At 51.3% G+C, this 24,369-nt stretch overlaps 8 protein-coding genes across 8 annotated transcripts; 3 read left to right on the forward strand and 5 right to left on the reverse strand.

Moving 5' to 3' along the window:
• Positions 1–382: 382 nt before the first annotated feature.
• On the forward strand, positions 383–2,041 carry UCRPA7_751 (putative sir2 family protein; the record flags this gene model as incomplete). Its single annotated transcript, XM_007913344.1, has 2 exons — positions 383–653; positions 780–2,041. The coding sequence occupies 2 exons, from the start codon at positions 383–385 to the stop codon at positions 2,039–2,041; spliced, it is 1,533 nt and encodes a 510-aa protein (XP_007911535.1).
• A 2,638-nt stretch (positions 2,042–4,679) lies between these two features.
• UCRPA7_752 (putative membrane protein) lies at positions 4,680–5,572 on the reverse strand (the record flags this gene model as incomplete). Its single annotated transcript, XM_007913345.1, has 2 exons — positions 4,680–5,214; positions 5,277–5,572. The coding sequence occupies 2 exons, from the start codon at positions 5,570–5,572 to the stop codon at positions 4,680–4,682; spliced, it is 831 nt and encodes a 276-aa protein (XP_007911536.1).
• A 1,919-nt stretch (positions 5,573–7,491) lies between these two features.
• On the reverse strand, positions 7,492–9,024 carry UCRPA7_753 (putative protein kinase domain-containing protein ppk32 protein; the record flags this gene model as incomplete). The annotated part of the gene is made up of 3 exons (XM_007913346.1): positions 7,492–7,648; positions 7,768–8,542; positions 8,595–9,024. The coding sequence occupies 3 exons, from the start codon at positions 9,022–9,024 to the stop codon at positions 7,492–7,494; spliced, it is 1,362 nt and encodes a 453-aa protein (XP_007911537.1).
• A 419-nt stretch (positions 9,025–9,443) lies between these two features.
• UCRPA7_754 (putative protein kinase domain-containing protein ppk32 protein) lies at positions 9,444–10,091 on the reverse strand (the record flags this gene model as incomplete). Its single annotated transcript, XM_007913347.1, has 1 exon — positions 9,444–10,091. One exon carries the CDS (start codon positions 10,089–10,091, stop codon positions 9,444–9,446), a length of 648 nt encoding a protein of 215 aa, XP_007911538.1.
• Positions 10,092–10,876: 785 nt separating this feature from the next.
• UCRPA7_755 (putative branched-chain-amino-acid aminotransferase protein) lies at positions 10,877–12,179 on the forward strand (the record flags this gene model as incomplete). The annotated part of the gene is made up of 2 exons (XM_007913348.1): positions 10,877–11,114; positions 11,170–12,179. 2 exons carry the CDS (start codon positions 10,877–10,879, stop codon positions 12,177–12,179), a joined length of 1,248 nt encoding a protein of 415 aa, XP_007911539.1.
• A 320-nt stretch (positions 12,180–12,499) lies between these two features.
• Positions 12,500–13,034, reverse strand: UCRPA7_756 (putative nadh-ubiquinone oxidoreductase protein; the record flags this gene model as incomplete). Its single annotated transcript, XM_007913349.1, has 2 exons — positions 12,500–12,590; positions 12,772–13,034. The coding sequence occupies 2 exons, from the start codon at positions 13,032–13,034 to the stop codon at positions 12,500–12,502; spliced, it is 354 nt and encodes a 117-aa protein (XP_007911540.1).
• A 670-nt stretch (positions 13,035–13,704) lies between these two features.
• On the reverse strand, positions 13,705–16,659 carry UCRPA7_757 (putative dna replication atp-dependent helicase dna2 protein; the record flags this gene model as incomplete). The annotated part of the gene is made up of 1 exon (XM_007913350.1): positions 13,705–16,659. One exon carries the CDS (start codon positions 16,657–16,659, stop codon positions 13,705–13,707), a length of 2,955 nt encoding a protein of 984 aa, XP_007911541.1.
• A 4,333-nt stretch (positions 16,660–20,992) lies between these two features.
• On the forward strand, positions 20,993–22,375 carry UCRPA7_758 (hypothetical protein; the record flags this gene model as incomplete). The annotated part of the gene is made up of 1 exon (XM_007913351.1): positions 20,993–22,375. The coding sequence occupies one exon, from the start codon at positions 20,993–20,995 to the stop codon at positions 22,373–22,375; it is 1,383 nt and encodes a 460-aa protein (XP_007911542.1).
• Between the last annotated feature and the right edge of the window lie 1,994 nt (positions 22,376–24,369).

The raw sequence follows: 24,369 nt of genomic DNA on the forward strand, positions 1-24,369 counted from the left end.
CTCGCCACTGAAAAGCAAATCCCCGTGTTAAGTCTATTACAGTCTTTTTTACGCGGTTGGCATTTCCATACTTTGGAGCATTTCGCGTGCGCTTGCTGTGAGTGAGTAAACTGCAGGGCTCCAGTCACTCAACTCTTCATTGGAGAGGTGAGAGCGTGGCATGCACAGCATAGCATAAGGTGGCCACTACCATACCATACCATACCATACCATACCATACCACACAACACAATACACAACCAACATAACCGCTCTCCCTCGCGACAGTTTCTGACAAAAACACGTCACTGCTCTTTTTCTGTCTATTGCCATCAACTCTCATCAATTTCCTGTCTTCTTCAATTTCTCACTCTAAGAATCTGCTCCGTCGCAAGTTCTCGTAATGGCTACCGTCAGGAAACCCACCGCCGCCGTGGTGAACGGCACACCCAAGAAACACCACCACAACGTAAATGTCCACGTCAGCGACATGGTTGAGTTTGATGAGAAACGCCACATGAAGGAGATCAAGAACGATCTCAAGCACGGCGTTGTCCATCCTGCCCTCAACGAGCTCGAAGAGCGCGTCAACGACCTCGGAGAGTCGTGGGAGACTGAGTCGCTTTTCGAGGATGCGCTTGAGGACCTCGCTGAAGACAAATTCTTCACTGACGGTAAGTCACTGCTTTGCTGGGAAACCCCATTCCACAAACATTCGCCCTCAATTACGCGGTTCAAATTTCCTACTTTTCGCCATTTCTGAGTTATCCCGGATGTTCGGCTAATTCTTATTCTTTTAGTTCCTGATGCCTGCACTCCGGATGAAGCGGTTGCCTTCCGTCAGCAGCTTCGCGCCATCGGCCCAGAGGAGTTTTGCAGGAGAACGGTGGACGCGGGTGTCATCACCGCAAAGAAGCTTCTTACTGCCTTTGGCATCCGCCCGCCTTCCTTCCTTGAGGGCGAGGATGACGATGCCTACTTTGGTCTTCTCAGTCTTGCACTCAGCCGTGAGCTCTCAAAGCGCGCCAAACTCAGCAGATACAATTCTGTTGATGATGCCGCTGAACTGCTGAAGAACTCTCACAACATCATCGTCCTGACCGGCGCTGGTATCTCCACATCGCTGGGCATTCCAGACTTCCGCTCCAAGGGAACTGGTCTCTACTCGAAACTAGAGCATCTTGGTCTAAGTGACCCTCAGGAAGTCTTTGACATCACCGTCTTCCGCCAGGACCCTACCATCTTCTACTCAGTTGCGCGCGACATCCTGCCTGAGCAGGATCGTTATTCGCCGACTCATGCTTTCATTGCCATGCTGCAACAGAAGGGCAAGCTGCTTACGAACTACTCTCAGAACATCGATAACCTCGAGGCTAAGGCAGGCATCAAGCCAGACAAGCTCGTTCAGTGCCATGGCTCGTTCGCCACTGCCAGCTGCATATTGTGTGGTTACAAGGTGCAAGGCGAGAGCATCTTCCCCGACATTAAGGCCGGGCGCATTCCTCGCTGCCCCAAGTGCGCCCCGCCGCGCCGCTCTACCAACAACAGCCGCAAGCGCAAGATCGCCCGAGACGGCACGGAGAAGAAGGTGCGCAGACGACCCGGAGACTATGATAGTGCATCAGACTCCGAGTACGATCTGCCCTCTAACGGCGGCATCATGAAGCCCGACATCACCTTCTTTGGCGAGCCGCTGCCTGATGAGTTCTCCCGGCGGCTTACTGAGCACGACCGCGAGAAGGTAGATCTGGTCATCGTCATCGGCACGTCGCTTAAGGTTGCTCCCGTCAGCGAGGTCGTGCCCTTCCTCCCTCCTCACATCCCTCAGCTGTACATCTCAAGAACCCCTGTGAGCCACGTCAACTTCGACATTGATCTGCTCGGTGACTGCGACGTTGTCGTCTCCGAGCTCTGCCGTCGCGCCGGCTGGGACTTGCGACATGAGATGATCCCCAAGAACCAGAAGGTCGATGTCGAGCTGGAGGTTGGCCACTCCAGCCGCCACATCTTCACTGTCCACCAGTCCAGCCCGAAGATCAAGTCAAGCCCAAAGGAGGAGTGAGCGGTTGTTTGTAGCACAGGTTTCAGGCGTCGAGTTTGCGGGCTGGAGTTACGGATGGAAGACAAGAGTTGGCTATTGTTTTGAGTCACATTTCACACCGATTCCCCCTTTTGCTATTGAGGTTTTTTTGCTGTTTTGTTTTATTTACGGCTGTCTCTTACTACTCTACCATTCTGCCAGAATGAGGTTGGCACACTACGGATAGATCTCATGCAACCCAAGCTTTTAATGTCCAGACGGCGTTTTCTCGCGATGGAATTCTTACAGCAACAAAGGAGTGGTTGCTTTTTCACTACGATGTAACGGTCTATAATCATGGGCATTCTCGTGTCTTCTGCTTTTCCCTTCTGGACAGCCAAAAGAGTCGCTCGCCCAAGCTGGTTGGACAGAGTGTCGGTCAAGGAGTGCGAAGGCAAACGGAAAATGGCCCTGTTGCCAAACGGGGCGAAGATGACGCAAACTTTTTTTTTTTTTAGTTAGCTCTCAGAATGTCACCGTCATACTACCACTAATAACACACCGACAATGCTGCTACACTTCAGTGCCTGATAATAACTGCAACATCGTCAATGTGGCGATTACCCTTCAGAAATGGGTATCAACTACAGAGAGGAATATCTTTTCATCCCTTAAACAATGCCGTATCGTGTCGTGTTATAGCTCTTATCACATTGTTTTTGCTTTTCCGACTTGATACTTGCTTGTCTCGTCCCCCATTTGTAGCGGTGGTGCGGAAATGGCGCTTGATCGACTCTTTCCCGCACGCTTGGCCGACAAACTTTTGAAACATCAATCTCCCACAAGACTAGGGGGGGCCCCGATCGCTGATCAGCACATATGTTTTAGAACAGCCCTCCCCCTAAAAGCAAATTCAGCCGAAACTCAAAGATAGGACACTGCCCGCTGGAAGATAGTGCGCTTCCCTGCCGCCCGCTTTCTCTCTATCGTCCAACTCTCGTCACTGTCGCGATTCGTCACGCAATCGCTCACTCTTAGGGTATGTTGGCAAATTGTTTACAAGACTCGAGGAGGCAAACGGAGTGGCATGGCAGCAATGATGAGTGGTTGGTAGGTAAGACTTGACCAAGTCACGGATCCCGTCTCGTTTCGTTGGCAGATGTTTGAAGTCTAGCGAATGAGCGACAAGCTGGCATACCGCTCCTGGTAACCTCCTGGATGGTGTAACACTTTGCACCGTTCAGACATGAAATTCCATCCAACGAAAGAAGAGTAATCTGTGGCGAATTGGCCGTCTTGTTGCCTTTGTGCTCAGGATAAATCACGGAATATTCTGACTCTTTTTTCTGGCTCCCTTGGGCCGGCGCGACACAATCGGATTACCTTCCGCCATGGTTTGGAGAGAATGCTGCATGTGAGAGTTGTCTAATTATGGCAAACAGGCTTCAATCCAGACACAGAAAATAGATAGAAAGTGGTGTAGATCAGTGAGGATCAAGTCATTCTCATTTCGATGCAGGGGGTGCAAATCTCTCTTACAAAAATAACCGCTTGCATCTGATGCTGCGTTTGCAGACGGCTATGTATGGCCAAATCTCAAATGTCGGCTTATTTTGGCTACTTGTACATCGCGCAATATTTCCCACTTGCAGCTCATCCTTCCTCGCACTCCTCTCGGGCAGTTCTTTAGACGAGAATAACTCCCATCAGCGACCTGACTAGACGCGCGCCACATTTTCGTCAACCTCGCGCACTGCACAAGCCCCCATGTCCGTCTTATTCCTGATGTATTTGCCCATGATTGTCTTATTAGGTAAGCCAAGCCTTCTTGGCTTCTTGGCGATGGAAATGGGCAACCATTTCGTGATCACGTTGCAAGTCACGCGCCACTTACATGATCCTTCATGCACCACGTCGATAGTTCTGATATCGACTCTATAAATTATTTATACCGTGTCTGAACATTAGGGGAATGGTCGAACCACGGCCTTTCTAAGAGATGTCGGAATTAGGTTCTGAAAACAATGTCTCTTTTCCAACGAGCTATAGAATAGAGAGCACGATGCTTTAACATATGGTAGCAGGTGATAAGTTATCTAGAAAGCCAATTTAGCTAATGATAATCTGCCATTTGATATAATTGACAATTTGGCGGCAGCATGTTTGATACCTTAGTCAACATACGCTAGACAATACTGCTTGATAGAGGAACTGCTGTATCTTGCAGTTGTAAGTTCACTTTTTATTTGAACATCAAAACCACAGCAACCGTTTTAAATTTGCAAATGTAATTTCCAGCTTAGTCTTGAGTCTCTAGGTTGGACGGAAGAGTCCAATGCTTATTGTGGCTCTCAGTTGAAGACGTTCAACTCTCGCAACTTGGTTTACTAATAACTCAAGATACTGCGTAAATTCCCTGCTGAATCATGTGTGAGCTCATATTTGCAAGTTAAGATCTGATGTGACTCATGAATTTGACTGAACTCTAAACTGTATATTCTGCTCTGAAAACGCATCGCTATTCAAATGTGAAATAATTCATATGGTCTCCTCGCTCGATCGAAAACAGCAAGATCTGCTCGATTATGCCACTACTATCATATACAGCACCTTTTCCTTGAACCAGACGCTGAGATTCCATCCTCCCAAAACCTGCTGAACACACATTTACACTATGCCCTCACATGTGAGTCAAATAAAGACACCCGAGGAGCAAACCGGCAACCAGGCCCGCGTTCGCGCGGAGAACATCACCGCTGTTCTTCGCGGTACTCGAAGTCGAAGTGCTCCCAGAGCCTGTGGCAGTAGGGCTCCCAGTTCCAGCACTGCCAGTGCTATCTGTGCTCGACCCGGTGGCATCGCTCCCTTTAGCTGTCGTCGTCTTGGCCGAGCCAGCCTTATCAACAGAAGCGGCGGTGATGGTGTAGACTTGGCTGTCTGCCCCATTAGTGTAAGTGAAGACACTGCCGCTTGCAGGAGCGGTCACGGTCCCCGGTCCGTTCGACAGAGACTGGGTAGCGGTCGTGGGCAGGTCATCGGGACTGTAGAAGGTGCCTCCTGCAACATTGGTGAAGCCCAGGTCGCTTACGCAGTCGTATTGGGACAAGGAGTCTGCGCAGTCGGTGAAGTTGAATCCGTACGAGTTCTCTACTTCCGCAAGGAGCGTTGGGATAAGGAGGTAGGATTGATCGGTATCAGGACATATGCCATAAGCACTAATCAGATGTCAGCTTCTGCCTCTCAGATGATCTCAAACATGGCTTGGGGGCACACATACTTTGATATCAAGGCACTCATCTCACAGCACTGACAGCCCTTTTCGTACGCCTCCTGTGCACTGAAGCCGTCGACGAGGCCTGCATTGGTTGAACACGTCGTCACGTCCGAGAGGGGCGGGTAGATGCCCTCATAGACCTCGCCCAGGTTGCAAGAGCAGGCGTCCTCTGCGTCGTCCGGGATTGGGAAGTACGGGATCGGAGTCTTGGCAACGGGACATGTGTCGAGGTATTCCACCACGTAAGCTTGATACTCGCACTCCCACACTCTGTTCCTATTAACGCGCAGGATAAGCATATGCCTCGTAAAGACAACAAGAGAGCGAAAATGGGCATTGCTGGGGTCTCCTAGATTCAATTCCCAATTCTGAAGAGCCTGGATCTGCGAAGTGCAGACATAGTCGTGAAAGGCAACATGAAATCTCGTAAGCAACTCACCAACATGAAGTCGAATAGCAGTTGTAGCTGGTCTCGTACAACGCGCAGTTACACGCTGCGACTGCCTCCGTATCGATGGCTTGCTTCAAACAGGATTCAGACACCGTAGTCGCGAGGTCGAGGCAATGCTGCAGGCCGGAGGCGTCAGCGCAGCCATCGGTCGTCAGAGTGATGGCCGCCATGGAGGCGCCCACCACGGAGGAGAGTACGAGCAAGGACTGCATCATCGTGATAGTAAGGCACTTTTAGATGGCCAAGAGACTGGGGGAACGAGGAAGGGGAGCGCCTGCCGAGCCGGGAGCGGCGTTCTTGGCACCTTTTCTACTGCATCGTGCTGGTCGCTTCATTTCATGCTATCTCCAAAACTCACAAGTCCGTATCTTAGCTCAAGGGGAGGCTAAACGGCTTTGAATATGCCTAACATGCACACTATCATCCTCCAGAGCTCCACTCTTTGTGCCAGTGAGAAGGGTCCAGGTAGACTGGCATGTCGGTTGCCCTGCCCGTAATGTGCTTGTATGGAGAGATGCAGACGTCGGAGTTGATCACCGATGGCAATTACTATGCATTCTGACTTTGTAGAGGACTGCTTTGATGACCTGATTTCCACACCTTTCTACATCAGTTTTGAGGCATTTCAGCCAGTTGAAAATGTCATCGGATAAGGGGTGGATAAGACATCAAGTCGAAATTGTACCAGCGTGGTTGATTTGTGAATCAATCGTCAATGGCTAATCAGCCATTCTACAAGGGCATGCCAAAGAGGCATAACGTAGGCGGAATAGAAACATTTATAGTCGGAATAACGCCCGCACTTGGACGTTGGTGCTTCAGCTATATGGGCCCACTAGCCCCCAGCTGGTCAAGCCAAGCGATGTCTTGGCTTAAGCGTATCTCTAGCGGCAGCCGCCTATGCATACGGCCCGGAGGCTAAGGGTTGCTTGCAGCACGAGAGATCTACCTTGCGGATGTCGCCCTGAAATCAGCAAGCCGGTATATCCGGTGCGGATGATGCCCCTTTATCGCTCTTCTTTACTGAGGCTGCGCGCTCGCTGAGCCACTCTTGAGTTGCTATACGGCTTAGATATCGATTGATCGAGTATCGTCGATTTCGGTGAGAACCTCATGAATTCGTCTCCTCAACCCTTTACACGTATTCTGCAATGGTCCTGGAGGTAAACGGTATATATTCACATATAAGGAGTTCCTTCCAGATCTATATAGCTCCATCTTGCATCTTGTAACCTCTAGGCTTACAAGAGACTCTGATACTTGTCCAAACCTGACCCAGACTTCTGCGTCTGTTGTTGTTGCTGTTGTTGAGTCGCCATCCCGCCCATGTTCACACTCATGCCACCACTGCCCATCATGCTGTTCATACTATTCATGCTTACACCGCTCATCCCCATGCCCATGCTTGTGCCGAGGTTGTTTGCACCTCCCATGCTCTGAAAGCCTATCGATGACGAGCTAGTCCCCATCGCCCCCAGCCCGCCGCCGGGCCGTCCAAAGGCTGAGCCCATGCCGTTGGATGTTTGTGGCTGTGGAGGTGCTTGCAGACTGAACCCTGAAGAGGGTGTCGCCATTTCGGATCCCGGCGGTGGTGGTAGCGAAAAGGAGGAGCCTCGTGATTGCCCTATGGCAGGCCGCTGGTCCATTGATAACGATGACATAGGGGTGCTTAAACCACTGCCATATGTGGTAGTTGGAGGCGGTGAGATCGGGTTCTGGCTCGTATAAGATGGAGTGGACGCCGTGTTCGTTGACGAAGCCCAAGGATTAGATGTTGCCGCAGCTGACGACGACCAATTCATTGACGAGGAGGCCGGTGGCTGCGCAGCAGGCGGGGTGAAGACCGACTGCGAGCTTGTGCTCGGTTGAAGAGGCTGGGAAAACTGCGTTGAGGATGGCGTGAGGGCATCGAACTTGGCGAGGTCTGGTGTAACTGTCCTGAACGCTGGCTGCTGAGCCTTGACAGCGCCGAGTTGGCTGGACGACTGAGCCGTTGCGGTCGGACTCGGAGTTGACCACGAGAAGGAGGCTGCCTGCGCAGACCTCGGATTCTTCAAGCCTGGAGATGATACTGTGGATGCGACCTTCTCATCCCAGCCACCATCCATGGGATTGCTCGGCGACAGACTTACTTTGCCCTTAACGAGACGTTCAAAGTCATCTTCAGTGGCACCGTTGCTTGCGTCGAATTGGGTACCTGTCACTCCTCCAAATGACATAAAGTCCTCAGTAGGTGCAGCAACCGCGCCGTTTGATCCAGAGAGCTCTTGCAACTTCTTAGTTTGCTCGTCTTCGACTCTCCTCGACAGAGACTTGATGAGCTCCATAAAAGTCTGGAATTGTTTGAGATCGAGTAGAGGCCCCAGACTCATGTGCCACAGAATCGGTAGAATTTCCATGGCCACGAAATCAGCATCCGCGATTTGGCCAATAACTCTCAAAACGTTCAAAGCTGCCATCATTACAGCAGGCTCTTTGGTCTTGATAACTTTGACAAGAGGAACGATCTTTTCTTGCATAGTATACTTATCTAAAGCTGTTGACGATGAGGTTTTCTTGTGCTCTTGGAGACCGTCAAGTCCATCGTCATTACCGGGGTCCGTTGATCCACCACACAGGATCACGAATGACTGCAAGCCTCGGACTTTGATGGCCAGACTGTTCGTTTTGCTGAATACGGTTGCAACGACAGGGAACAATTCGTTCTTGATGGTGCTGAAGTCTAGCACTGGAAGAATACCAGGCAGGCTGCGCAATCCCGCATCAACTACGGAATGCGTGGGACACATAATTGCCGCCATGATGATTGGTAGTATATCTGGATCTCAAATTAGTTGCAAAATAAGTATGTGTGCTCTTGGCAAACCCACCGTCTTTGAACTCCTTGCCAGAACTATTATTGGCAATGGACGACATGTGCTCAAGTACCACCATCAAGCCGGCATCTTTGGCAGGATCTTTCTCCTCGGCTTGTTTTGCGTTGGTAACAAAGATGTCTTTTATGGCTGGACGTACCCTATCGCTGAAGGCCCGTTTTGCTGAAGGCAGCAAATCGATGATCTTGAAAACATTGGCTAGAATCAAGGACAATAGTTCCTTGTCTTTCATCTCTTCGAGTAGGGCAGGTAAAACTTTCTTTTCCATCACAGACTTGGGGAATGACGGCAGCACTTTGTTCAAGCCTCTCATAAATTGAGCTTTTTCATTTGGTGTCTTGGCGGGGAAAGAGTCTAGGAAACGAATAGTTGAGACAAGGATATTGTCAAAGAATTCGCTCTCCTGAAAGTCTTTTGCAGTCATGCGTTGGGCTGGTCTTCTCGTGACTAGTCTTGGGAGGACATGGTGTGCCAAGTCCCTAGGTATAGGCCGAGAAGACAAGTAGTTGTTAGTTGTTGAAGGGACACTCGACGAGGATTGGAAGAGCCTCTTGTAGCTGGATAGGCTAGAATTAGTCTCCAGCGGGGACCGATGAGGTGAGTTGTAGAGAGTGATGCATAATATTCCCAACGAGAACATGTCTGCCGATGTGTTGAGGTTGTTATCTAATACAAAGTCTGGAGACGTGAAATCCAAGTTGATCTGAACAGACCGTGGTAACCGGGGATCCGGATTCAGCACTTCATAAAGACTGATAGGCTGAAAAGACGTTGGCTTGGATGAGTTTTCCGGCGGACTGCAGAACGCAAGTCCGCTGATCTTCCAGTCAGACTACAGAAGGATTAGTTGCGACTCAATAAGGGAGGCTTGCCGCCGCCTACCTTAGCGTTAATAAGAATGGCATCTGGAGTTAGATTGCCATGCACAAGGCCTGCGTTATCGTGGAGAAACTCGAGAGCCTTGCTGACTTGCAATAGACCCTTTTGTATCTCCAGTTCGTCGATCTCAAGCTCCCGCCTCCTTCGGGTGCCATCAGCGTCTTCCGTGACATAGCGGCTAGACCTCCCGCCCACGCCCCCGGCTCTTTCTTGGTCATCCTTCTCCTGCAGCAAGCTCGCAAGAGATGCAGTCACGGCCTCTGTGACAAATTGAAGGCCGCCCCCTCTTGTCTCCTCCACAGGCTCTACTAGCTCTAGAATGCTGGGATGCCGTAGCTTCGCGAGAGAGGATGCCTCCTTCTTCAGTCTCTCAAGGACTTCTTCTGCGACTTTCTTGTATGCGGACTTGCTGGACCCACTCAAGGAGCCGGAATGCGCATCAAGTGACTTTCGGTCAAAGACAAAGACCGAGTAGGTCTTGCCTGTGGATTTCTTCTTTGCATCGTATATCCTCCAGGGGCCGGCCGTCGAGGTTTGAGTGGAAGAGATGGAGTAGTTGGCTGTTATGTTGGTCGCCGAGATCGACTTCAGGGCCGACGAAAACATCGACATGGTTGCTCGCAGAGAGGCGCAGGGGTCGTGTTCGTCATATCTATGCGTATCAGGTGCTTCTTGTGGGAAGGTCGCTGAGCTGTCGCATATCGAGTATGCTCAGAGTTGGATTAGGTGGCCTGGTTCACAACTGCAGCCTCGGCGGGAAGCTGCAGTGCTGCCGAGTGTTTGCCCCTCACGCGAATATTTCGTTTGTGAAGGCGTCGCAATATCAACTGGGCGAAGGTGGCTCGCCGAGCGTCAGGTTATCACAGGCATCGTCAAGTTGGCTCTGGATAAGATAATTAGATATTGGCGGCGAATCAGGGAAAGTGTCCCGTCAGCCTCTCGTGGCTTCAATCCTTTAGCTGGCAGACCTGTAGTGGGGACCTGGAACCCCTGTCAATCCGCGTCCGGCGTATCCAGTACTGACAGTGCTTGCTCCAGTGCTCCAATACAGGCAGTGGCCCCTGCGGTGTGCTGTGGGTTGCGCCGGCAGCGGCTTGCAGCGGCGTACCAGGCCTTATCTGCAGGCTCCTTATTGGGCCAATTCGGTATCAAGCCAGAGCTCCGATTAAACCTCCGATATTTTTCTATGCCGCAGTCATTTCTCTACGCCCTCCCGTCGAGTCCAAGTCGAGTCATAGGCCCTTGATTCCATTTCATCCCACGAGGCAGCTCTGAGCGACGTCTATTCTCTTGTATATTCAGCTTCAAGAACGTGCTTGGCTCATTGACCATCTCAATTGGTCCTATCTTGTCCAAGAAGTTGAGCTGGACGTGCAGACCGACCTTTGATATCGACGATGATGCGACCGCTTCTTATGCGCTGCGGCGCCGCGGCCGCCAGATCTGGCCCGTCACAACTTTCCAGACCCCTTCTCGGATCATGGCATGCTACGAGGAAATATAGCATAACGCCCGAGGCTGCTTCACTCTCAAAGCCTCAGGACATCGACCCTTCCAAGCTTATCATCGAGAAGAACACGAAGCCGGGCAGCCTGAAGAATCCAGAGGAGCTCGTCTTCGGAGCCAATTTCACTGGTTAGTCACTTTAGAGACTCTCTGAGCCAATTCTAGCTAACATTGAGTTTCTCAGACCACATGATCTCTATTGAGTGGAACAAGACGGACGGCTGGCTGGCACCGCACATAACGCCGTACCAGAACCTCTCACTCGACCCGGCGACCTGCGTGTTCCACTATGCCTTCGAGTGCTTCGAAGGTATGAAGGCGTATAAGGACAAGAGCGGGAAGATCAGGCTATTCCGCCCCGACAAGAACATGGAGCGTCTAAACAAGTCCGCTGCTCGTATCGCTCTGCCAACCTTCACCGGTACGGCCTTGATCAACCTGATCGCGGAACTCGTTAAGATGGACCAGCGCTTCATCCCCGACAAGCGTGGCTTCTCACTCTACCTGCGGCCAACACTCATTGGCACGCAGAAGACACTCGGCGTCGGCCCGCCGGGCTCTGCACTGCTCTTTGTCATCGCCTCGCCCGTCGGCCCCTACTACCCCACCGGCTTCAAGGCCATCTCACTAGAGGCCACCGACTACGCCGTGCGAGCGTGGCCCGGCGGTGTCGGCGACAAGAAGCTGGGTGCTAACTACGCGCCTTGCATCGTGCCTCAGCGTGAGGCCATGAGCCGTGGTTTCCAGCAGAACCTCTGGCTCTTCGGCCCGGAGGAGTACGTGACGGAGGTCGGCACAATGAACATGTTTGCGGCGATCAGGAACAAGGAGACCGGCCAGAAGGAGCTTGTGACCGCCCCTCTGGACGGCACCATCCTGGAGGGAGTGACTCGTGACTCTGTCCTGCAGCTCGCTCGCGAGAAGCTCGCCCCTGAGGGCTGGATGATCTCGGAGCGCAAGTACACCATGCACGAGCTCGCCGAGGCCTCCCAGGAGGGACGTCTCATTGAAGCTTTTGGTGCCGGAACAGCTGCTATTGTCAGCCCTATCAGGTCGATCAGCTGGAAGGGACAGCTGGTGGACTGTGGCCTAAAGGAGACCGAGGAGTCTGGAGAAATTGCACTCAGAATGAAGGACTGGATGGAGGCTAGGCAGTATGGCGACGAGGAGCATGAGTGGAGTTATGTGTGCTAAAATGGAGTTGTCAACAAGAGAAAAGTGAATTTGGTTGTAGATAGAACGTGTCGTTCTGTGGTTGTGTCTATATAGTAGCCTCGAAGCGTCCGGAAAATGGGAAAAGCCGAGGTGACTTGGGTTTCACCTCGCAGATGTCCGCAACAACAGGCATTTTCCGTGGCCAAATCATCTTGAATTCTTGTTATGGACTGACAGCTCTACGGCCGTCTATCGTGCATTTCTAAACCAGATAGGAAAGACGTGCTCGTTTCCTGCATGTACAATTGGTGGCTCTCCATCCGTCTAAGCTCGCGTTCCTGCGCTCCCTTCTCGTGCCCTTATGCCTTCTTATTATCCGGGAAGGGGTCTTCCAAGATTCCCTCGGCCTCTAACCGCCTCCGAGCCTCCTCGAGTGCCCAAGTTTGTATCCTATATCAAGCACGTTAGCAATTGATCCATTGGCCAGTAGTAACCAGTATATGCCTCTCGCGCGGACATCATGTTCGGGCACCCGGTCATCCAAGCTATGCCGAGTAAAAAGGCAGAAATGATCCCAAGGCTGAAAAGGATACATTGAACAAAGGTATTCTTCATCAAGGGATGAACTCACGATGTATCTGGCTTGAACGCATAGGCAACTCCAGCCAACGCAAGGCTTCCAAAAAATCCCCAGTAGAAGATGCCTTCCCACCCCTCCTTCTGGTACTTCTCGCCGGGCTTCACGCCAAACAGCCATCCCGACGGCGGGTCATACTGCGACTCGTGCGAGGCGGCTCTCTGCGATGTGGAGGAGAATTGGCGGGTAGAGGCCGGCGACTGCTTGACGGCGCGAGCGGCGCTGAGGGCGGCGCTGGGACGGATGACGGCGCGCATTGTGATGTTGTCGTCAGCTTGAAGGGGGAATTGATGGCCAAGCTGGCGAGATTGAGTGGAGATTTGGCGGAGTAGACGGGGTGGTGACAAGATACGTCGACGACAAGCGTCTTGGAGGCTGGCTGGGTGAGGTTGCGGTGTTTGACGAGATCGGGGGAGTCGAGCTAGCCCGGAGAATCTCGGTAGGCTAGCACGTGACTGGTCACGTCGGCGGTGGCGCCGATCGCTTGTCTTGGCATTTGTTGACTCGAGTTGATTCGACACCCCAATGAACCTCCGAGCTGCTTCACATGACATAGATCACTTCCGCAATTGCTTTACTATCTCATAATGTGCGTATCATTGAAACAGACCGGTGTGAGAATGTGTCCCCAAGCTGCAAATTCGACACTTTTAGGACCTGTGCTCCCGGCAAGCGAAAAAGAAGCACTTATCCGCTAACAACACCTTATGACTCAGAAAGATATCATAAAACTCCCGTGAACGGATGTCATTTGTAGGATATTTACGGATGACTGGCAGTTAAGGAAGGACGTGAAAAGAGCGCCGTATTTCATTTCTATGCCAACTTATGCTACCAGTATCCCTAGCCGTGAATAAACCAATGCGAGACACCATGCAAGGTTCCTTAATTCCAACAACCTGTTACGCCTTGCCATCCCAAGCAGTCCTAATAAATACCATCCATCATGTCATTTAAAATATCTCGCAATACAGGTTTTCCTTTCAGGATTGCCCTCTCACCGATCTTGGCTTTCTTCGGTCCAGGAGGTCGATTCTCTTTTCCTCCAAATCGAGTCTGTGAGCCTTTCGTTGGTGATTTCCCTGGCGACGACCCAGCTGGCCTCTTGCCCGCTACATTCATTGCTTGTGTAGCAGTGACATGTGTAGCGGCATCGTTAAAGAAGTGGTTGTCCATGGCGTCTGGTGGGAGATCTTGAATCCATGCTCTCTCTTCCATAAGACTGATGAATTTGGCAAGCATCTCCTCGTTGCCGCTCCCCTTGAGCGTGCTTCGACTTCCAACGACAAGCAGCTTCGTTTTCGCACGTGTAAAGGCGACATTGATACGCCGCCAGTCTTTCAAAAGATCGCCAATATTGCATGCCTCGTTCGACCTGACAAGACTTAGAATGACGACTTCCTTGTCTCGGCCCTGGAAACGGTCTGCCGTGTGCATTTCAATGCTATTGCTGCCACGCAGACCATGCTTGAGTAGTGACAGCTGAGATCGATAATGCGTCATCACTCCTATTTCGTTGGCTGGTACACCAACAGTCTGTAGAGCTTCAACGAGCTGCACCACGATGCGGGCTTCGCATGGGTTGACGATGCGGTTGCCTTTCGCCTGCTCACGCGAGTCTGTGATGTTGTCTGTGTTGATAAAGGCAACTCGAGTTTGCGGTGCGAGAAGCTCGCGCATCCAGCAGTTCGCACCCGTGCAAAAAGATGTCTGACTTGGATGATTTGAGGCCAGGAATAACTCTGCATCGTAGTGGTGGCGTCTCAGGGCATCCATATTGGGAACATCCAGTGTGCGGAACCTTAGTTGCTCAGTACCGCACTTTAAGCGGCCTTGGTAGATCAAGGTGTTGCTCAAGGTCATGATGTCCTCGGACATGCGATACTGATGCTCGAGGTTGACAACGGAGTCGGGATATGTGTCAGACAATAGCTTGAACAGGCTGACGTCCAGACCTCCTACTCTGGCCTCCTCGTTTTGTACTAGAGGTGGGAGCTGATTGTGATCTCCAACGAGGACAAATGTGCGTGCCATCCTAATAGGCCCTAGGCAGATGGGAAGAGTGATTTGTGAGGCTTCATCAACAATGCAGTAATCGAAAGTTCGCTCGTTGAATACAGGGTGGCTGATTCCAAGGCAAGTCGTTGCCACGACAGGAGTATCGTGCCATGCGCTGCGTATCTCCTCAAAGGTGTCCATGGGCTGACCCGCCAGAACAGCGAATTCTTGCACTTCAGGATGGACCTTGGCGGGTGCTCCAAGTCTTAGAATGTTGATGTTGTCCTTTTTGAGCTTGAGCAGGATATTGTCGACAGCGGTATGAGTATATGAAGTTAGTAGTACGCTCTTTTTCTGCTGGATGAGAGCGCGAATGATGTGGGCGATTGTCGTAGTTTTACCCGTACCTGGCATCCCGAGAACAAGAGCGTAGTCCTTGGCACTCATCACTTTCTCAATGGCCTTTCTCTGGTCTACATTTAGGCTTTCTTGATCCGCAATCGTGTACTGCGTCGACACGGCTTTAAACCGGGGCGGGACCAAGTCGACGACAAGTCGACGGATCTCCCTAGATCCGAAGATGCCATTCGCCATGACCTGCACCAAGTTGTTCCGCACGAGAGCCATGCCATTGCTGAACTCGTCCTTGTCTAAACGATATCGAATAGGAGAATCCTTGATTTTGCCCTGAGACTCCTCGGGTTTGGCACCTTCTGGTGCTACTTCCATGATGCTGGCAAACACCTGATTATTGACCTCATTGAACCCTGCTTGGCGTATCCTCGCGTTGTGGAGTCTTCGGTCGACAGCAACGCTGATCCTCTGTTTGCGGACTGATGTAACAAAACCGAGAGCAAGTGCGAAGTGGCCTTGTTCATCTGACACGACGATAGGCTCACCCACAGCCAACTGGGATTCTAAAAAGGAGAAGCCGGACGCTGGGTTCTGCTTGATGAAAGTATAGTGAAAGCGGTTGATCTTGGGAGTATGCAGATCCTCAGAGGCTGAGCCTTCTTCGATGATGACATCGGCAAAACATCTTCCAAGTTTCTCTCGTTCCGTGCTAACCATTGTCCATAACTCTCGTCGAAGCTTTTGGCTCTCCTTCTCTTCTTTCGTCAGAAGATCCTCCCACTTCAGGAAGAATTCTTTGTGGTTTGGATTTAGATGTTTTACAACATCATCAAACTTGTCTTTCATACCGCTCGTCTCGCCGTCGCCATCATCGGCAAGCTTATGGTAAATAAAACATGATGTCTGAGCGTAGCATCTCCCGCAGTCGTTCTTGCTCTTCTTCATTGGAGGTAATTCGACACTCCGCTCACGGATGTAGCAAGCCAATCGATTTCGTTGCAAGATCATATGGCGTAGTTCGTTCCGCATGGCCGGGATACGTTTTGTTAGTGAAGTTTCCATGTAATAGAGGATCCCATACACAATATCGATATCATATCGATCGGAGAGTAGTAAGTTGTACAAAACAGTCTGCGCTTCATGATTCGTGTTGACATTCTTTCCCGTCTTGACCTCAAACGGGACTGTCAGGGTCTTGGTGTCACTTCCTTGCTTCAGAGTGACCTGGACCGTGGCATCGATGTTGCCTTTGAGTCCATACATTGGCGACCAAACATGCTCTTCAACATCTAGCAGCTTGCTCACACACATGGTTGCCTTTTCGCCATTACGGCCTTGGACGACAGCACTCGGCTTCGGCCAAGAGGAAACAAAATCTGCTGCCCAGTGCCGAAGTTCTGTCATCTTAGACAGCAGATGCTCTCTTGCATCGTTGAAGCTGACCTTGATGGTATAGAGGTCCTCAATGTGCTTCTTCATAGCTTTGTCGATCACGGACCCCAGAAATGCGGAGTCCCATTTGTTGGCCATGAGAGCTTCTTGAAAAATTTCGTGTAGTAGTGTTCCATACACAAGCGGTGCAGATGGGTCGCTCGTAGCTTTCACTCGATCCTGGAGCACAGCACGGCGCATGCAGCTGAATGAGTCTGCCACCACAGTCGAAGAAATTAGCTGATCGGGGTGTAAAATGAGAATGTTTCGGGAATTGTCGATAATGCAGTGACCCGCAGACTCAAAATCTCCAATGACATGAACATAAGCATTCGTGCTGGCAGGAGTGTCAATCCAGTCACCGCGAAGATGGATGGTTTTGATCGACTTAGTTCTCTCCGCTTGTACAACAAGAGTCTATGTGGACGTCAGTCTCGTGGACGTGAAGTCAAGAGTGCCGGAGTATACCTTTTCAGGATATTCACACCCATTGTCATTAGTGTAACAACTGAGAAGTGCGTTCGTGACAAGATAACGTTGTATCGCTCTAGGCTTTTGATTTAGCTATAGAATATTTAGCAATATTTCTCCGGTCATCTAGCGATATACACATACATGGGGTAATGATAGAGGCTTTTGAGATACTGATTGAGTCGCAGCAAGTTCCGCTGCCTCAAAGTCGAAGTCACCACCGAAGTCATCCTCGTATGCATCATGGGATTCCTTAGTCCCGCCACCTACAGATGCTCCTTGCCCTGGATCATGCTTTTGTTGTAATGCTGGGTTGTTTATTTGTGAAGTTGGCATCGAAGCAATTTCCGCAATCAAGTCTTCTGCTTCTGCGAATACATCGTCATCAAGATCCCCAAATTCGTCATCATCGTCCACCTTATGTGATACATTTCTATGGCGCATATCTGGAACAATTTCGGGATTATCAACTGCAGGGGATTCTCCTAAAGAAGCTGGCACCAAGCTGGCGTCAATTTCCATTAGTGTGTCGTCATCGAAGTCGTCGTCCCCATAGTCTGAGGAATCCTGCTCCACCGCAAATGTCATAATAGAGGTCGGCTTAGAGCCGCCTGTGCCCTTGCTGGGAGACGTTGTCGACCTTGGGCTCACGACTTTGCGTGGCGAGCGTCGCTTCTGTGGTGATGGGGATCGCATCAGACGATTTCGTTCCTGGGCTTCTTGGCTCTTGTTGATCTCGCCCGTCACAGTCTGTAACAGAGCAGACACCATCGAAGACTTCGAATTTCCTCTTTGAAGCCCTCTTAGCCCCGTGGGAGACTCAGTCTCAGACCGCTCGACTCGGCGGCGCTTGGGCCAATTTGTACCACAACTTATAGCCCTTCGCAAGCTGCTTTCACTCTGGGATGCTGTCCCGTCCTTGGACGGCCGTGGAGACGATGATACCATGAGATGGGCTAAAGCAGGATTGGTTGAGCCAAGACCTTTCGCACTTTCGAGGCCAACACTTGAGAAACGGTCCCAGAGATCGAGAGCAGGATCTGCATAAGGCGACTTCAGAGCTTGTGCCAGCTTCTTGATATTGACGGCTGGCGTGTTTGATTTTGCGTGTGCTGGCGAAGACACGGGTGAGGAGCTTCGAGCACGCTTTCTCCCCTTTCTGGGCAAGATGGGGGATATAGCAGCAGCAATAGTATCTCTCTCATTATGCCAGAGGAGACGCTCAGTAGGCGTGACCTCCTCTTCGTCCTTCTCGTGTACTCCGCCGTTGAAGTCATTTTGCCATGGAAACCGGGTGGCCGGCGTAGTAATATTGTCCGTTGGCTTGGACGCAGGCAAGGACGATTGCTCGTCCTTCCCAGTGCCGCCATGATTCTCCTTATCCGAACTATCGCTGATCACAATCGGGGCGGCCTTGCTCAAGCCCTCGTCTTGTCCTTGCTTCTCGTTTGTCGACTCCGTCTCAGATTTCTGGAATTGAAATTGCTGAAGCTTGCTTTTAGACTTTGCAGAGACAGGGATCGAAGGCCCGGAACCCGACTTGTGGGCAGCAGTAGGGTGGCTTTTGGACCTTTGCCATTGTCCATTTCGCTGGGTGGGTGTTAGGGATTTCATTGCTGCAGCATGTCGGCGAAGCTTACCTTGGCGAACCTATTCTGCTCGGAAAAGGATTTTTGCAGAGGCATAATTGCTTCTCATGGCCGAGTTGATGCTGCAATGGCGTCCGTACATGGGCCGCCGTCCTATGCACTGGATTCGGGGTGTCGTGGTTGGGTGTTGTCTGTGTTGTTCTTGTCGAGGAATCTTCGTCCCTCTTCAGCAAGGGGACAGTAACGGACTAAGACGCGTCTGGCCGTGTTAGACCGCGTCCACAGTAACACGCTTGAGCCACGGTGGTTAAGATAAGCGAGCGCGTTAGCGCATTTTGGCTGCAGGCACAGTGGCTGAGATCACTGCACAGTACCTAAAGTGTGGCTCAAGCTTCCCCCGCGTTTTCACGCCAAAAAAGCGAACCTGAGTGCTAGGAGCTTTGTGACATCACATCATCAGCTCCCTCACTGAAGCTCAGAACAGCTATACCGTGGAGGGTCATTACTTCCCACCAACGATTGCCGCTAAGTGGTCAATCAAGGGCGATTATTCATGCCATTTTCTTTCTTGAAATTGGGCAGTCTAGCAATATAGTCGCTTCATCATCATGTCGGCCGGCAATTCCGATGGACAGGACCAGCATGGGCTTGACAGTCGAACGTTTGGTGTCCAGACTGTTCTCAGCAACGCCGACCGACTGGGCATCAACTATGAAGCCTTACCTACGGTGCCCATATGGGGACCCATATTCGGCTATAACAACCAGGGTGTCAAGTTGAACTGTGCTGCAAGAGTTATGGGAGCCGCTGCAATCATGAAGAGGGAGCCGACCCAAGCAGAAAAGGATGCCATTGCCTACCACACAGCGAAAGCATACGTCACGCGAGCATATGCGCCACCTATCACTCTTGCAGTAACCTACGGCTTCTGGCGCAGAGGCTTTGCGACATATCGATTTCCTTTTCACCAGCCAAAACCACCACGTTTCAACCCCCTCAAATTCTTCTTCCTCCGGGGCGGCAATGCACACTGGGCATGGCACGGCGCCCGCTTCTTCCTCTATGGGACTTTCGCCCACATGACTGTAGGAGGGCTCTTTTACTCTTATGCCGTCTCAGTGTATCTGGCAAATATGGCTGCGGACCCGAGACTCCACGATTTCCGTGAAACTGTCAAAGCAATTGCTGGTCCTGCTCCGAATCGACCAGGTCAACGGAGACCACTACCAATGCAACGAGGTGGTGAAAGTGCTGGCGAAAATTCTCGGCAAGGATTTGGCACCTACGATGATGCAAACCCAGTCTCTCAGCCAAGTTCTTACGGTCAAGATGAAGATGCCGCTGGTCGTGCATTTTCTGGGTTTGCTCGCGATACCGATGATCAAGTCAAGCAAACTAGAGAAGAAGTGGAAAGGCAGCCTAGGGGCCGTCCCGGCGCATTTCCATTGAGGCAGTACAAGCCGGAGCCACCTCAGTCAATCTCTGAGGATGAATCAGACCCTTTCGATGATGCCTCACCTGTAGCACCATCAGAGAGGCAGTATGGTGCACGCCAGACATCATATGGAGGGTCTGCCTGGGATAGGATCAGGAATCAAGCAAAACCTCAAGGAGACGCTCAGCGACCGGCGCCAACCTCCTCCTGGGCTCAACGACGAGAGGAGGAGCAGACTTCCCGGGGAGCCCAAGACGGCTCTTCTTACAATTATGCGCAGTCTGATGAAGACAAGGCATACGCGAAAAGTCAGGCTCAAAAAGAGTTTGATGAGATGATCGAGCGAGAACGACGGGGAGAGTCGGATGGCCGCAGGCGGGGCTAGGCCATATTGGCTGTTATAGATGGAAAATGTAACATTATGTCCTATCTCCAGATGTTTTTCCGAGCTTGGAGCTATTGATGTTTGCCGGATGTTATGGAGCATAGAGATAAGTGGTGCATGTTAGGCTCTCCTCAACACAGTACAATATCTATAACTGATTCCTGGCTGAGTATTCTCAGCATCTGTAAAGGTCTAGGAAAACACGACCTAAAATCTTTTATGAAGCCAAGGCAACTGTAATAGTCAAAAAGACAAAGGAAATTGCCGTACAAGTTCCAACCTTGGGAGATGATAATACAGACAAAGAGAGACGCCGCCTTGATAACTGACCGCAGCGCAGGTAGGTAGCGCTGGTTGCATAGCAAGAGACTGACTGACTGACTAACAAAGAAGATGAAAGAGAGACACGGGTAAAGCAAACCACCAAAACCTAGCCATCTTATATAACTAACACAACCCAACCCACACGATCCACTGACTGATTTTGTTTACCCACTAAATGTCTTTGAAAGATTACAATGCATACTTATCGCCGCGCCGGTCGTAATCGTAATGCCCTTCCATGACGACGACGCAGGCCGGCCTCGCCTCACCAAGGCGAATGTTCGGACCTTTGCCAACGCGACCAAATGCGAGACGGCGCACCGCCGCGGAGAGCCGACGCCTTCGCCCGAACCGTTACATCTCGGCGACTCGAACGACACCGAGCGCTTCTTCGAAGAACACCCCCTCCTTCGACGCGATCGAGCCGCCAACCACGAGTATGAAGAGGAAACATACGAGAGCTGGAAACCGGCGATACTGCCAATATCAGACCAGCAGAGAGTCAACGCGGCTATCCTAGGAGACAAGCTTGAGGCTACAATGACGGCCGCCAATCCCCCCAACGGTTGCAATTCCAACATCGGCCAAACAGAGCCAGTAGACACCACGGCTACCGGTCGTGATGGCAACCTGACTCTGTTTGAAAACTGGAAGCCAGTCTCAGACCCCTTTGGACTGGGCCTTGGATCGATTTTTGGACGCGATGGCGGTGGCCCTCTCAAGCCGAGGAGCCAGAGCCCAACAATTGGGCATCTAAAGCCGGATGACTTCCAGCAGACAGCAGCGAACCCTTCATTCTTGCACAGGGACGCACCCGAACCCGAAGGCCCTCGAGCACGAAGCCTAACCAGGCAGCATCCGGAAGCTGGACGGTCCAACGATTTAGGAACTGCGTCTTTTGGCGATCTTGGCCGGTATACGGTGGAACAGGCCAACCCCCCTGACTTTGGACAGGCTCCAGAGGACCAAGAAGACGTCCCCGCGTCGACTTTTCCACAGGGATTTCCCCGATACAGATCAGTCTCAGACTTCCGTGAGATCGCAATTTTCCTCGCCAATGCACAGTATGTCGTATCCCTTGGCGGGCTGGCGTTGAAAGACATGAAATACGGCATCGTTGTCGTACCCTCGGGCGAAGAGAAGCTCCTGCTCACCAAACAGCCCGAGGATGTTATGACGTCTGAATTCCTCGAAGACATCAAGTGGGCCGACTACAAAGCCCGCAGATCGCAGGAAGGCACCATGGAGCCAGTAGCAGACGGCACCGGACCTCCAGCCATTGCCAATGACAGCATGGAAAGGGGGGATGCAGCCCAAGAGCCCCCAGTGGCTGATACCAGCGTGGCCAAGAGGAAGAGGACAAGAAGGGGGGAAGCCATCCAGGCTATAGCGGCAACGCCCATTGACGAGGCTGAGGATCCCAAAGATGACACGCCGACAAAAGCTACAAGACGCGGTCGGGCAGTAGCTGGTCGGGCAACAAAGGACACTGCTAAGTCAGTCAAAATTTCCACGAGAGGCGCTAAGTCTGGGAGGGGCGGTGGCCTAAAGAGCACCACGCCCGACCGTGGACGGGGACGCAACAACAGCCGCAGGGGCGCATCATCCTAACGTCCCAGACGAGCTTTTGCTGACACTTCGATATCCACATATGCCTACCAACATGAGATGCGTCCTTGGTTCAACTTCAGTATGATAGTATCATGTTTGTGAAGTCAAGGAACCATCCGAAATCTCGAGGAACTTAGACCATTCGACATTGGTCAGACCAGAATGGAGGCCGAACGTGCGCCTACTGAAGCTCATCCCACGGTGTCGAGGTATCAAAGGTTCTCAACCTCTCATATAGCCTTTGCCGTGGGCAGGGTTACATTGGCTTGCTCCGACTAGAGCATACAATATAAAATAAGGTTTCTTCATGGTTGATGTGGCTACTATACGAAAAATTCACTCAGTGAGACAAGTGACACGGCATCTCAGCTCGCCTAGCTACTGAGTTGCTTCTGACGGGGGCCTGCTCCCAGTCACTCGTCAGGTGATCTGTTTTGCCTCAAGACTCTTCAGATTGCTTTTTCATTTAGCTATCCACACGTACATCACACATACCTACCGACACTTCATGCTTTCCTTCTCTGGTAGTCCTTGGACTAGGTGGCTTCCTTTGTATGTGTTTTTATGACATATAGGGGCCAGCAGGCATGAAGTGGTTCAGGAAGCCTAGCTGACCGGAGATGATTACCGGGGTAGTTATAGTGTACGTAGACATGGAGGATGACTTGGCTGATCGATTGCACGGAGGATATCCAGTCGAGGTCAGGCCTGCTGCCGCAAGGCGGTGGAAATGATAAAAGAAGGCGTAAGGCGCCGAGTCACCTACAGGATTTCACTTTCAAGCTCTACTTTATTACCTCCTTTGATTGCTACTACAGACTCTCCTAAGACCGCCCAATGTCACCATGATGTCCGTCGCCAAGAGATTCTCGTACAGACTAGAATGCTGCCCGAATCTTGCCCTGGCTCATTTCCTTCTTTGTAAGTGGGCCGATCCTACTCAGCGCTGGTTTAGCGCCTATTAAGGCGACGAGGGTTCTGCCGTTCTGGTCCTGACGGCAAGATTCGTGAGGTACTACTACACTACGAACCCAACCGCCTTCCTGCCTGCATCGCCGTTCAGGACAACCTCATTGCCGGAATAGCCCTTCAACGTGCTTTCATTACATCCCCCAGGGAAGTCCTCAGGCTAAGTCCCGCTCAAAAAGGCGTCGAGTTGACGACGGATGTAGACGAGGTTGATGTCCGTCGTCGGCGTTGCCGCCACATTCCCGACGCTCGAGACTCCAGTGCCTTTATGCTCAATTTCTACGGCATGGCACATCTAGAACTAGGCATGTAGCCGTTAGTAACTAGCTCTGTATATATTGGGTAAGGCGAGGAGAAGATACTTACATCGCAATGCTATTAGATGGTCTCCCTTGGTCCTATGGCTAGGATATGGACTAGATAGTCCTTAAGTTATAAGTAGGGGAAAGCCTCTGGGCTAAGTTCCTGTGAGTTATTTCTCTAGATGCCCGGGAACTAGGGATCCTCGGTTAAGCTGTTCTAAAAGAGCTACGCCTACAGTATAGTGCATAGGGCAGGGTGCATTGGTTGTTCTTTCCATATATATAACAGATCTTGTAACGGGGTGGGATATAGGCTCTCCGGATCGTGCCTACCGACTAATATATTCTATTCTACGTAGCTCGCCTTCCTCGGCTTCTGTCACTCTTTCCCAAAAGTTCCAAATGACAACCTCTGCCGTCCTCATACCTTCCTTCGCAAGTCAACCGTGGAAATGGCCTTCAAAGCCCTCTCGCCGTGCTCGTCTTCTCCCTTCTCTCCTCTTCTCCTCTTCATACCACTATCCAGTTCCGCAGACCTGAGTATGCTTTGTTCTCTCGATGCGTTCACCCTTGTGGTGTTTTTCTACACCTAGATGATATTGCCTGTGCTACACAATTTAATCGACCCCTTCATCTGTTGGTTTACCAGCAGTAGGAACATCTCTGGTGTTCCTGAGCTTCAACGTTCTGTTAAGAGAGTGCTAGTAGTCATAGCTGTCGTTG

Source organism: Phaeoacremonium minimum, assembly GCF_000392275.1.
Source record: "Phaeoacremonium minimum UCRPA7 unplaced genomic scaffold PA7_03_scaffold_40, whole genome shotgun sequence".
Taxonomy (NCBI): Eukaryota; Fungi; Ascomycota; class Sordariomycetes; order Togniniales; family Togniniaceae; genus Phaeoacremonium; species Phaeoacremonium minimum.